Source organism: Camelus ferus, chromosome 9, assembly GCF_009834535.1.
Source record: "Camelus ferus isolate YT-003-E chromosome 9, BCGSAC_Cfer_1.0, whole genome shotgun sequence".
Classification (NCBI taxonomy): Eukaryota; Metazoa; Chordata; class Mammalia; order Artiodactyla; family Camelidae; genus Camelus; species Camelus ferus.
Genome location: NC_045704.1, coordinates 61,838,098 through 61,853,053, shown reverse-complemented (window position 1 = coordinate 61,853,053; position 14,956 = coordinate 61,838,098). Strand labels below are relative to the sequence as shown.

The 14,956-nt window shown below is 35.8% G+C and overlaps 1 protein-coding gene across 1 annotated transcript in view; it reads right to left on the bottom strand.

Annotated features, from left to right (window-relative positions):
• Positions 1–14,956, bottom strand: part of DENND2C (DENN domain containing 2C) — a 69,451-nt gene that overhangs the window by 13,238 nt on the left and 41,257 nt on the right. The window contains exons 6-13 of the mRNA XM_032486984.1: positions 11,777–11,873; positions 7,298–7,342; positions 5,275–5,462; positions 3,749–3,858; positions 2,106–2,175; positions 1,508–1,585; positions 844–984; positions 209–357 (exon numbers count right to left, since the gene is read on the bottom strand). Coding sequence (XP_032342875.1) covers positions 209–357; positions 844–984; positions 1,508–1,585; positions 2,106–2,175; positions 3,749–3,858; positions 5,275–5,462; positions 7,298–7,342; positions 11,777–11,873 — 878 coding nt within the window. The remainder of the gene's footprint in view (positions 1–208; positions 358–843; positions 985–1,507; positions 1,586–2,105; positions 2,176–3,748; positions 3,859–5,274; positions 5,463–7,297; positions 7,343–11,776; positions 11,874–14,956) is intronic.

Sequence of the window (14,956 nt, the reverse complement as noted above, 5' to 3'; positions counted from 1 at the left end):
ACAGTTTAACAAAGTGCATTTTGAAAGGTAAATTAACAACCTCCAAAAGTCACTGTTATAGCTTATTGTAAATAGCTTTTGGATTATCGATGTCACTAGAGCATTAGGTAATTGAGATCCTACAGTTTTTTTAATATGCCCCAATTTTAAAATAGTAAGAACAAGTATAATACCAGTGCGAAGTGACGTTATTTTACTTATTTCTCACCTTAGGCTATTGGCAACAAAGATGACCCTCCGCTCCAAAAGGAGAGAGGCACAGACCCGGATGAGATGGCACACGCTCAGGCACTTAAAGAGACAATCAAAATCAACATGTTCCAATCGTGAATCCAGTGGTCGGCAGAGTTCAATGGACTGAAAAGCAAGAATTTCAATCAGGGGAGCAGAGATGGGAAAACAATCCCTAATTACAACACTAATGGATTCTGTCATTCTTTTAAAGGTTAAATTTAAGAGACAGTGTCTGTTACAAAGAGTTTGTGAAGCTGCCTAGACTAATTCCAAAACCATGCATACCTTATCTTTGTGCTATAAATTTCTGGTAAAACCTTTTATCCCACTTGACAATAGTGTGTATAATCTTCATTTATCATATTGAAATTGTCATTACAAAGGGGTTCAGTCTAGGAATAGTAGAAAACCTTTAGTTCCTGGTCTAGGATCAAGTATCTCACAGATCAATTGGTTATTTCTCCTGTGCTTTGTTACAACCAAAACGTATTCTGTGTAGTTTATGAAAAAGGGAAAACTATACCCTGAGGCTTCTATCAGGTAAGGTTTATTTGTGTTAAGGCCTGTTTTTTGGCGGCTATCAAATCTCTGGAAAATGAACTAACTTACCTCATCTCCAGCCCCAGGGAGGTAGCTTTTCACTGTGATGGTGCGTCCAGGAGCTGGAAAAGGAGCTTCCATGACACTTCGCATGAATGGGTAAACCAAGGCTGGAGACATTTCTCTTCTCTTCTCTACTTCATCCAGAATCTACATTTACAACATATGTTATTTTATTAGGCTCTCAGTTCAAAAATCATAAAAGAATCCTATTAAAGGAACTGCCAAGCTGGGTGCACAAACTTGAAAATAACACAAATAGATTTTAAGACAGATAAGCTTCTGCAACCAACGAAAGTCCATTAAAGGCATCATTTCTCTTGGAGGTATCTTTAAATCTCTAAGGAAAGTTACTAAAATAAATCAACTTAATTTTACAAGAGGCGCCCCCTTTCATCGCATTAAGGTAGGGGCAGAGAAGGTGACACAATGACATTCTGCAGTTGGGGTCTGGGCATGAAATGAGACAGGGTGAACCTCGAGGAGGTGATGTTCTCCTTTAATCTGGGAGGTTAAGCAAACCAAAGTGATGATGACAGGGCAACATCAGCTGGATTAGAGATCTGAACTTAAGTCTACGCCACTTAACATGCCGAGTGAAGTCATCGGAAACGAGAACTCACTCAGAGCTCTGAGAGAACACCACTTCTCACGGGGCCCATTCTCCACTCACCTTTGAAAAAAGGTTGAAGCAGCCTAGGCGACTAACCATGCAGTATACCTCAGGGAGTCGCTTTCCTTTGCCTTCTGGCTAAAAGACAAAACAACAATAAATCAAAAAGTAAGCAGCACAAGTCTTTACTAATTTGGACTATTAATACTCTCTTAATACTCCCTAGTGTAGAGTAGGAACCAAGGCTCTTGTCCTTAATGAACACTGAAAGATGGGAAAATGCTAAAAAAATGATAGCATGATTTATTCCGGTTTAGTGAAGGCATCTAAGCAATAAGAGAGTAACTCAGAGTTCCCTCTACTGGCTCACTGTGCTCCATCCCTCAGATATACCCAGACTGATATTCAGCCACAACGTCAGTGTTTCCTCATCTATTGCAGACAAACAAATAAACAATAAATCCATACGCTTTCTATTCTGGAACACTCTGTGGCTAACCCCCAATTTGCTCTTACTGTTTAAAGCTAACATAGCTTCTTTAATACACAGATCATTGAGTAGCCCCCAAACTCATCTAGATATCGCGTTTCTGAAGTTCCTACTCTCACTTTATTGCTCCTGGACCAACCCTGCCTGGAGCACAAGTCTGGGACTTACCAAGAGCTTCTTACAGTAACCAAACCACCGGCTCCCATCTTCTCCAGTTAAGACAAAGGAGAACGTTTCACTGAAAAAATAGTCAATAGTTTGAGATCCAAGCAACTGCTTCTGACATTCCTCATGCAACAAACAATTTAAACACTAGAGTCCAACAGCAGTCATTCTGCGATGTAAGAGGAGGCATTAACATGACATTTATTGCAAGTCACATTCCTCCTGAGGGAGAATGGCCAGGCTCTGAGAATATCTTGCTTTGCACTGGAGTGAGAGAATAGGTATAGAATGAGCTGCTGATGCCACCGCCTCCTTTCACTGTCTTATTTATCCAGTTTAGCTACTCATCAAGCCTATTTTGCTTTTGTTGAATGTCCACTTTGGCCAAATGTACAGGTAAGCTATAAAGGATTCTTATCAGCTATTCTTCCCTTCCAAATTCTTCTAGCTGGTTCTGAGTGGTCATATGGAAATGATAGGCAAAGGATTACATTCTTAATATATAAAATTAATAGGAAAATTATCACCTCCTTATTAGAAACACAGGCAAAAGATATGCATTGATAATTTATAAAAAGAAGACATAAAGATGCTCAAAAAATAAATTCATTAAAAATCAAAGAAACTCAAATTCGAACAATAAATTGTCTATATATGGCCAAGAATAAAGACTGGAAGGGAATTTGCTAAAACATTTACAGAGATTATCTCTGAGTAACCAGAATGTCAGTGAATTCTAATTTCTGCTTTTTACTTATTCCTCTGAATTTTCCAAATACTCTAGAATAAACACACATAACTCTTTGCGGGGGGGAAAAGCCAATCATGGAGCAGCCAGGCCAATATGACAGAAGCTGCCTGTGCAGTTAGCAGTGCAACTGGCAGCACAAAAACATCAGGATTGATGGCTCAGAGATGAGAGTGGCGATCAGGCTAAACTGGTTATGAGAGACAGCAGCTTAGTCTGGACGCAACAAAAGGTGGAAGGACCCAGCTACTTAGGCAACAACTGAGTCTGTCTTCCTGCAAGGTCACTGGCATGTGATATGGTTCACATAATCATGCATTTCAGCCTAAATTACAGTTCTGGACAAAAGTTATCTATTTAGAAGCAGGATTCAGAGATGATGATGATTTATTAATTAAGAATGGTAGTTTCCTCTAGGTACTGGGAAGAAATTCTTTATACTACCCTTCTCCATATACTCACACCTTTCAAATGGGAGCCCCTGCTTTGTACAAGTTTGACAGGGGAACATACAATCTGGGTTATGGCTTCTTCTCTCAACTCGAAGGAGAAACAAGATGCCATGTTTTATCTCGGTTTCTAAGTCCCTGCGGTCAAGTCTTTTTTCCTTTTCTGGCCACTTGGTGGCATTTCTGATTGTATGTAAAGTGGAACTGTTTTTCTGCAGAATTGGCAGATTGAAGAAACTTAAGCTTGTTTTCTCTTTGACATTGTGTTTTTCTTTTTTGAGCCCCACATAGGAAATGTTCTAATTCTGTTTCTTCCTTTCCTCCCACTGCATCCTTGATCTGCCACAAAGTCCACATAGCTTCACTGCTGGCTCTACCCATTTCTCAAATGTTCTGATTCTACTTTTGCAGTCCCAACAAATAGAAATCAGATAAAGTAGCCTATTTACCTCTTGAGTTCTGAGGTTGGCACCCAGTCCTTTGAATCAGGAAAACAAAATTTTGGAATAACTTTGAGCCTCTCTTCAGTGTCTCTGGATTGTTTAAAGCCATGATCACCCTGAAAAAAAATTACACTATAAGTGACTAATATTCTATTTAAGTTGAGAATGGAAATAAAAAACTCAGCTTGCTCTCAGGAAAAGAGGTCTCTGAGTAGTCATCTCACAGTGGTTTTGTGCTGTTTAACAAAACAGGAAGGCCAAGACTGGTCATCACTGAAGATGCACTGAGAACAAAGTTTCTAAGAATAAAGAATTCTATTTTCACATAGAAAGGGTGCTTACAGAGATCCTATAATCTAATGTGAGAGAAATGGCTGAAAATAGTTTCTTATCTAGAGATGGAATCTTAATTCATGATTCACATACTAGTAAGAATATTTCTATGAATCATCGGACTTATAAAAATCTATTGTATAATACACTGAAAGCAAAAACCTAGTCAGCTCAAGACACTTTCTGATCAATAATCAAAGATGTTTTGAAAAAGCAGATGAATGTTATTTAGAAAAGATACTATTTTTAGAATCAACTCCATATATAATCATTTCCTTTAGCAAACAATCTTTGTTACCTACTTATGGGTTTGCAACTTCCTACAAAATTTTAGCATGGAAGGTCCTTTTGTTCAAGTCTGGTATTGTATTTTAAAGGACAATCTAAATTTAGTTAAACCAAAAGACACTTAAAAATTAGCATAAAAACAAGCAGGTAAGTCTAATTACTATATTGCCTTCATGTAACTAATACAAATGATCTGTCCTTTAATTTCTAAAACAAAACATGCAGCCATTCTGGGTCACTTGGATATTAAGCTCTTAAGAAATGGAAAAGCAGTCTAACAAAATTTTAGTTGTACCATATTCTATTATTTTTATATTGTTAAATGATTCACAATCATCTTTATCTTCATTCAAGTTTTCCATACAGAATCAAGAGGGGCTCAGGTAGCTCTTCCCTCCCAGACTTATGGGTGCCTAACCAATGATGCCAAGTAACTTGCTTATTGCTTATAACTTGCTACAACTCAATGGGATGGACACTATTATGATTACCTCCATTTCACCAGTGAAGAAGCTGAGACACAGAGCAGTCGAGTAACTGCTCAAAGTCACAGAGCTAATTAGTGGCAAATGCAGATAGTTGGCTCCGAGTCCGTGCTCTAAACTGCTGCCATATCCTGCCATATTTATTATTCCTCTCACTAAGGATGATGAAATTGAGGTTTTGTAACTTGCTAAAGGTCACTCAGTAAACACCAGAGTGAAAAAGAAAAACCCAGCTTGAATAATGAGCTTTATTCCCCGTTGGTTGCATGTCTGACATAAGATGTCATCAGAGTCACTTACCAGTTCCTATAAGAAGTACAGTATTAGTAAAAGCTGATTGAGACAACAATAAACACACACACAGAGGATAAATACACAGAGACAACAGGAACATTCCTGAATGCCTCATGGCCTCCTTGCACCCACCTTGCCAGGGAACTGCTGTATGACCTGGGGAGTGTAGCTGATTTCTGATGGCTTCTTCTGTAGAGACACCACCACAAAAAGTTCGAACAGCTGCTGCTCCTGTAATTCAATCAGATCCCGCTCCAAGGTCTGGTAGTGAGGATTCCTCCTGGACGACTGCTGCAGTTGTGCTATGCGCTTGTGGCGATCTGCAATGAGATCACGGAACACTGTTTTTCTCCGCAGCCTTATTTTCCCTCTAGCACCCAGAGGTCATGACCCATGCAGAAGGAATCTTCAGTCAGTTGATGCTAATGAATGTTGACTAAAGAAACACCTGCCACGCAGACGTACTTGTTAGGGCTATGACATACCTGGGGGACAAGTGCAGATTCTCACAAGCACCTGGGGGCCCTGTAGTGCAACTGATACTCTGTGTCCTAACTGATACCTGTGTATGTCCCAACACGTATCTGTCTTTCATGGCCTGACACCAGGACATGTGGAAAATGTCAGGAAAAAGCACTGGCCTGACACCAGATGTCATTGTTGGGACCATGAAATTATAGGTGGGAAGGAAAGATTTGATAAAAGGACTGAGTCCTATAAAAGGTTAAGTACATAAAATGATACATTTGATAAAATTAAAACAAAAACTATCCTCACATTAAAGAAACTGTTCTTTTCCCTTCTCTCCTTGGCATGTATTACTAATAATGGACATATGCTTATATCAATAAATGGTGCTAAATGTAAGAGCAAAAAAATGAAGTATAAGAAGACACCCATTAGCAGACTAGCTTTCAAAAGAAAGAAATTATGGAAGCAAAATACTTCAATAGTATGAGCAATACCTACTCAAAAGTGATGGCATTTATCCTTTATTCTCACTTATCTCTAAATTCTGAACAATTTGGGGTAGTCTCCACTAGAGGACATGCAGTCTTTGCAGAAGAAATAGTTTAAACATCCCAGAAATTCGCTTATGTGTCATTCTGAGACAACGAATGAAAGACTCATCTTCTAATTGTTTGCTTTTCTTTTGAGATATGATGCATTGTGCCCCCAAAGAATTTACCATGTGGATCAAAATATTAAGAACACTTAAAAAATTATTTTGGAGCATTTTCCCAAAATTATCCAGTACATTCAGTGCTCCAGGCAAAGCTTTATTTACTCCAAAGGGCTCAGTTCAAGTCAAGAAAATTGTAGGGCCTGTTTCCCAATAGCAGCAGCACTAAATTAGTCATCTTTATAATCCAAGCTGAATCTGATGATGACTTCAGTTTCACCTTCAGTCAGGCTACTGAATTACACCTGAGGCAGTTCAGGCTAGTGGTAGGAGCGCATGATTATTAATCATAAGATCAGAGTATCTATCAGCCCTGGAACTGTCCTGTCATTAGTGTTGGTAATTCACATCTCCTACTTTTTCTATACCTCAATGTCAGTTAGTTAAATTAAACACTTTGTTGTAAAAATCCATTAGATGAAGGATACAGAGCACTAGGAAGTGCTTGAACAAATACAGCCAGAAATGCATGGCCTAGTCTATATTCTAACAGAAGGTAAATGACACAATAATTTAGAATATAAATGCCTATGAATAAGAAACAGATCAGTGTTTCCTGTCTCAAGGTCAGAGATATCTAAGTTACTTAAATAGTTACACTTGAGTGACTATGAAAAATCAGATATTTAATGCTAAGTATTTGTCTCAAAGGATGATTCACATACCCTGTTCTGGCTGCTGGGAAACTACTGCACAGATGTCTGAACACGCAGCTCTGCCGCGCCCCTAAGAACATTCCAACCTAAGAACCATACAGGTTCGTCTCATTCCATGCAAGATTTTTAATGCTGTCAAACACCTGACACTGTAGTGTTTAGTTTCCCAAATCGCCACAGGTTCTTATAATGAAGAAATCACCTACAAAGTGAAACTTCTTGTAGAAAAAACATGCTTAATCACAAAGGCAGGCGCCACTCCACCTATAACCAGGATGATCATGAGAAAGGGAGCAGCCCCAACTGACTCACTCACTCTTTGGCAGATACTCGGCATCACTTTCATACCCACTGGTTTCACCTGAAAAGAGAGAAAAGTTTCCATTCATATAGTCCAACAACAGTAGGACGCACATGAGCACGAGGACAATGTCAAAGCTCCACAGACTTGGGGACTTGGAATAAGGATAATAAGGATGCGAGCCTTTCTCCAAACCACTCAGTCATATCATGTAGGCCAGTTACAAAAAAGAGTAATAGGCTCAGAGAAGAAACTACTCCATTTCATCTTCTTCTCACACCCACCTCCCTCCTCAGTTCCCCTCTCATCCTTAATTCTAGAAATTAACAGCAATTCAGATTAGTTTTTAGAAGTCTAGGTCAGAGTGGATTCTATTTCGACATTCATATCCTTGTCTTTATATTCCCAAATAAGGTATTGAAGGTAGAACACTAACCTGGGTAAACAAAAATCTCAACACGGAACAAACTATGAATTTAGATTAACAGGAAAATATGGGGCTAAGAGAGATTACCAAATAAGTTTATGAAGTAACATTCTACCTCTTTTATGATGCCTCTAAGCTACATCTAAGGCCAAACTGAACTGAACTTTACTCCAAATTCTTATAGGACTTAGATGGCTTTGAACTGCCTTATTTTCCACAATCAGATTTTAAGGATCTTGAGGATAAGGGGCTTTGATTTTACAAGGGAGTGCTTTGTACAAGAGTAGGCAATTTACAAAAAACCCCCAAAACCAATATGCGAAACAAAACTCTGTGAACAAGTGAACAAAAAATTTCTAGATTAAGCCTGAAAAGTTAAAGCAAAATTTTAAAATGTTATTAAAAAAGGGAAACATTTTAAATGTATCAGGAAAAACAAGGACTAGAAGTCATAAATGAAAAATGTAAGTAAGTTTGATTATATAAAAATGTAAAATTTCTAATCTAATAAAAACAAGGTCCTACTGTAGAGCATAGGGAACTACATTCAATAGCTTGTAAGAACCTATAATGAAAAATCATATAAAAAAATGTATAACTGAATCACTATGCTGTACACCAGAAACTAACAACATTGTAAATCAACTATACTTCAAGAAAAAAAGAAAAAAAAGAAAAAATGTCTAGTCTAATTAAAAAACCATTAGTAAATTCAAAAGGTGAACAATAAACTGGGAAATATTTGTAATGCACATTGCACACACAAGGCTAAGTTTCTTAATATTCAAATAGCTGTTAAAATGAGTAAGAAAAAATACAGCATAACAAAAAATGAATAAAAGTGTATGAATAGGTACACCAGAAATTCACACATTGTAACTGACCACAATTTTTAAAAAAGGTGTATGAATAGGCAATTTATAGAAAAAAGTTTATAACTATTGATAAACATGATAATTGTCCAAATTCATAATTAAAGAAATATAAATTAAAACAATAAGATACAGTTTTCAATCACGATACTGGCAAAAAATAAAAAGCTTTATTAAAACACAGTATTCATGAAGATTATGAGGGAAAAAGTCATTTTCAAATGCTGATCACAGAAACATAAGCTGTTACAATCTGTTTGAGGGACAATTTGGCAGCTGCTATAAAAATTTTAAATATACATTCTTTGATTAAGTCCACTGCTAGGAACTTATTCTACAGATGTATTCTTACCAATAAGAATATAACATAAGCCAAAAAATGTGTATTACAGCATTGTTTATAAAGAGCAAAAAACCACATATATACATATATCCATACATAAAATTTAAATATCCGCAGGTTAAATAAAATGTTAGAAACAACCAAAATGTTTACCAGCTAAACAACATCCTTTTAGATCTATACTAAGAAATACAGTATAGCTATGTGGATCTATATATGTTGATACTGAAAGGCTCCAAAATATATCAATTGTACTTCTTTCAAAAAACAGGACGTACAAAGTCTAAATAGTATAAAACTATTTGGGGAGAAAAAAATATTGGCCTGTGTGTAAAATTTTCTGGGAGTAGTAGAAGGAGGTTTGGGAAATTCTGGCTTTCCATTTTACCTTATTCTACATTATTATAATTTCTTGCTGCGCTCATTTTAATTGTGTAATAAGGAAGAAAAGAATATTTAAAGAATACTGCCTCTTCATAAGATAGATGGGAAACGTACACAAGAGATGTTACAGAAAAAGTAGCTACTTAATTACTGTGTATTATATTAACTTCAAACTAACCACATTGACAAAAATTTTACTGGGGCTATAAAATATTGTTCAGTATGAAAGACCAAACAATGTGAGCTCTTAAGTCCTATTTATGGCCTTACCACAAGGCACCTCTCAAGAGCCTATGAAGTGTCTGGAAAGAAAGAAAGAAAAGGGGAAGGGAGGAAAGGCAATTTAACTGGAAAAGATCTTATAAAAGATTATTTAAATGACTTTAACATAGTCACATCTATGGGTTTTAATGATCTGTATTCCAAGACACTGAATGATGGTTAAGGAGTTTATTAGCCAAATAGGAGAATCTACCGAGAATTTGTAGGAATCAAAAAGTACTAAGTTGTCCCTCTTTTACATGTGACTTCAACACACAAAATTATAATGACAGGTTTGAAGGGCAATAAGTCATTCTGTGATACTTGATAACTGAAAGTTAAGAGATGTTTAGGTTGGAATAGATTCCGTAAAACCTAGCACATACTGACAGAGTAGGAAAATACAATTATCTGGTTCTACAAGGCATTGCTGATATACAGACAAAAGCTTAAGGAGAAAACAAAAAATCTGAGAACTGTGACTATTAGAGCCAAGAGATCCTCAGGCATGAGAGAAATTCCTCTGGTCCACTGCAAGAGCTGGTCAGAGACTGGGTAAATGCATATTTTCTTTGAACCAAGCAAAAGAAAACAAACTTGTAGGGAAGGGTTACAATTTAGGAACTGCTTTTTGTGTGTGTGTGTTAGAAGATGGCAATTACACTGTTGAATATTTTTCTTTCCAATATTGATACAGTGAAAAAAAGGATTTGGCTCTTCAATAACTTTTCTTAAAACCAAATTTACTAAAACGTTCCTAATCCATAAAGCATAAAACATGCAAATAAAATAAGAGATCGGTAATAGCCTACCTAGAATAGAGTATCTGGAGAAGACAGTTATCAATAGACAGCTGTTAATCTGGGAAAATGATGTTTTCTAAGAATTTGTCCTGGCTCCAGTGTCTTGATATTTTATGTATTTTGCAATTTGTAATTTATATCCTTATGTATAAAATAATAATATCTGCTAATAGGTTTATTTAGAAAATTAATCACAACGTATCTGAAAGGATTCAGGATAATATCTGGCATCCATTTTCATCTTCTGTATCATTCTGAATTACACAGATAAAAAGCATTTGACCACATTTTTATTGAATATATGAAAACACATAGAGAGGAGATAGTTAAACTGCTAAAAGTCAAGATTTAAAAGAAAAACTGAGAGTAACTGTTGGTGATTCTGTCATTGCTCCTTGATTCAAATCTATGCTTCCTCCTCTGGCTCAGCTTCTTCCTCTGAAAAATTAGGACAGTCCCTACCTCCCAGGGTGGTCATATGCCATACACCAGATAAAGTACAGAAAGAAACTATTACTTCATTCAATAAATGGTAATTACTGTTATTAACAATAACCAGAAATATTTCTTCTGGGAGAGAAGACTGAAACGTTGTAATAATTTTAAATTTATGAAAACTCACATTTAAAATGGTGACAAGTTGATTTTAATCATCACATAGTGAGAAGAAAGAGTCTTGAATTATTGCATGGAGGAGTTTATTTTCACATAGTAATTGTTAGAATGTAGAGCTGATTTTCAATTCGGAAATTAAGAAATTCCTGTCTTTGGAAGTTTGCAAAAATATGAAACATTCTTCTCTGGTGTGACTTGGTTGTTATTTCTCACTTATGAATCTCAGACAAAAATTGCTAAATTCTACATATTTTCTGCCAGACAACCAAGTTAAGGATCTTGCATGGGTTTTAAAGAAAATTCTAAAAATTCACTATGGATGTTGAAAGTTTCTTATTAAGACAATGTAAGTTTTATCTGGGCATCTGAAGGATAAAGCTACTGAACTTATTTGATGACTACAGGTTGAGTACCACATATCTTCAGTACGAATGTATCTATCTAATATTTCCATTTTTCCACTGAAAGAATCTATACTGATAAAAGACTATAAATCAGAGTAGGACTACAAAATAAGGATGCAATCTGCCTTTGAAAATTAGTCTTAGTGGTTTATAATAATTTTTTAATTTATTTACTTATTCATCCAGTAGTTATTACTGGGTACAGAAATAAATAAAAGGGATTTGAGGAAGAATAAGAAACAGTCCCTTAGCCTAAAGAAGCTTTATATTTAAATGGGATAGACAGGAAAGTAAACCAAAAACTATAATTCACATCAAACATTAAATTATATAATGCTTTGCCCCTCATATGCTAATAGCTATGGACAGTTGGAACAATTCTTACCTTTTGAGGGAGGTACATCTTTTCCAGTGTAAGGGTGTAACTTTACCCTCTTCTTCCCTCTCTTAGATTCAAATATATCATCTATTTTCAATACAACCTGAAAAAAGACCAGACAAGTACAAGTTAAAACCAACACCAACAGGTTTTTCAACTTAATGATATTAATTTAAATTATTAGTGATTCTCATTCAGAAAAAGATCCATTTTATAAACAAAACCCTTCACATTTTTCAATTTTGAATCTAGAATTATCTTTAGTAAGGTAATATATTGTTCTAATACAAAGTGCATTTAACGTCGGTCAGAGAAGTGGGAAAGGATATTTCCTTTCCAGAGGAACTGAGCAAAAGCTCTGAGAGAGACTGCTTGTATACCATGTCACAACACGCAGGAAACCTGGCTACTGTGCTCCATAGATTGACCAAGCCTTACCAATGGACTCAAGTTTTCGCTTGCCCAGAGTAGGAAGTGGAATATTTATTCACTTGGAAGACAGGGTGAGGCTCAGTTATTTCTGCTCCAAGGAATTCTTTGCAAAGAGGATAATCACGCTTAGAAAGTTTTTGTCAAAGGAAACATTTTGCTACTGGGAATCCTAATATTACAATTTATCTTAGAAACATGTCATAAAAATAGGAGACTCTCAAATATGCCCAAGTACAAAAACCATGCTCCATTTAAACAGCATTACTCATTACAATTCTTTCTTTGCTCCTTGAAAGTGTGTATAAGATAGAGACAGAGACAGATATACATACAGATGGGCTTTAAAAGAGAGGAAAGAATTAAAGTTGATTAACATCCACTTTTAAAATGAGGTATTGATTAGTTTTTCCATGTATATTTTTCTTTTTTCTTAAAATTCCAATAAAAAAATTCCAAACTTGGTGGGGAGGGTATAGCTCAGTTGAAGAGAGTGTGTTTAGCATGCATAAGGTCCTGGGTTCAATTCCTGGCACCTCCATTAAAAAACAAATAAGTAAATAAATAAATCTAATTCCTCCCCCCCCCAAATTTTTAAAAATTTCCAAGCTTTTTCTTAAATATTAATCCTGATTTAACATATTTAATACCCAGAATTGTAATTGTTAGGAAGATTATATGACAACCGACCAAGTTGCTTGAGAAAAATGCTTGTTTTCTCCTTTGCCCTTGTTTCTCCAGCAATCCTGGCAATCCATAGGCAGTGACTCAGTCCAGTGCAAGAAAAAATAACATGTGAGAAGCATGTGCTTCCAATATGCAGATTATTCCCATATTTTTGGATGTTTGTCCTTTTAAAGATTTTTATAGCTATAATTCAAGTAAAAAGTTACCAATATTCTTAAATATTAGCATTATAAAAAAATAAGAGAACACAACATAAAAAGGTATTGTTAGGGGCTACAGGAAAGATGTATGAGAATAAACATGTATTTTGAATACATAATGACCAAAAATAGTAGGATTAGTAACATGCATTTGAAAAGTATACTCAAATGTTATAAAGGAAAGGGAACTCTCTATTCTAGAAATATGAGATAAAGTAATAAAATTTAAATTTTGGTTATGAGCTAGGAAGAGGAGCCTACAATACCTTTAATTACAGCAAATACAGTAGAATATTCTTCCTAAGAAATGATGGAAACCTTATTGCTGTACACATTTGACACAAACAATATGAAACCCTAGGAAATCTACTCCAGCAAACAATCCCACACAGACTTCCACAGCAGAGAAAGAAAGGAAGGGTGGGGAAGAGACATATGGACTAGATTAGTTATTTTCATACTATGAAACCAGTTTCCCTTCCAGGGATAGCTCTAGTCATCAAAGATGAAATCAACGAAAACTGCTCTCCTCATGGAATGTTGTTCCTGAAGATACTCCAAAATCAAAATTCGTATTGCAAATGGAACATCCTAAAAGGATTTATCTGAGGAGTATCACAGGTAGAAATGCTAACAGTCTGCTTCTGCCTGACAATCAAGAACTCATCACCATTTTTCTCTTCCCTGCTTCTCAAAAGAACCTTTGGGAAAATATTAGAACAAAAAAAGCTGGATCATCTCACCTATGATGAGAACAAGAACAAGCTTTGCATACCCAAGGGACCCACAGTCCATAAAGCACCAAGGCATGAAATCAAAAGCACTGCAGATCTCCTCAGGTCTCATTAAACTCCATGATCCATAATTCCTAAATATTTGTTAATGCCATTCCAAGAACCACATCTTAAATGCAACCCCTTATGTGTCTGTGTTCTAGCCCCTATGAACACATGATCTATTGTTTCTGGGACATGCGGGGGGCTGCTTTGTTGTGCCAGCATGATCTGTCAGAGGACAGAACTACTGTAGAATGCCTGGCAGTTCTTTAAACCTCTGACTTTTAAGTGTTCCTCATCATACACACGAGAACAAACACCTAAAGACTTTTTTCCCACTCAGAGAGATCAGTTTAGTGCTTCCAAAAAACTATGTGTCTTTAGCTTTTCACATATTAAAGAGGGAGGGGCAGGAAATGGATCAGAAGAATTAAAGTAATTGTGGAATAGAATATTTCCCAAGGAACTAATCAGCAGTTACCTAAACCAAGAAACAGCCGTGACTTTGTTTAATGTTAAAATCACATACAAAAATCGTGCGCTAAATAAATACACACAGGCATTTCAGATGGGATTAAGGAAAGGAACACTATTTAAATGATTTGATTTCTTCATTTCTGCAACATAGTCCTGAAAACATTCTGAATTACAGAAGAACAAACTAACAAAAAGAGTTTTAAAATATTTTCATGTGATTTCTTAAGTGTCTCTCCTAAAGAAATACGAATTACAAATAATCTCAATTTCTTCATTTTGGTTCATTGGCTCTCATTGAGATGGTTTACAGACCTACTGCTTTTTCTCCCTTGAGAGAGAAGTCATTTATTTAGTATAATTGGTGAAAATTTCTATTCCCAAGTAATAGTCAAATTTCCTTTTTTCCTTCCTCTGAGCGGAAATTTTTGGCATATATTTTGTCATTAATGAAAAATCTGTAAACTCGAGCACAAAATTGAATTAACTTTGGCTATTATATAAATGAGTGAGAACAACACTGAAGCCTGCTTAATAGAAGGTCCTTTTAGGTGAAATTATAGTGCTTCTCTGAAACAGGCAGCTGATTCTAATGAGAACTACTAATAACTAAGAATTTA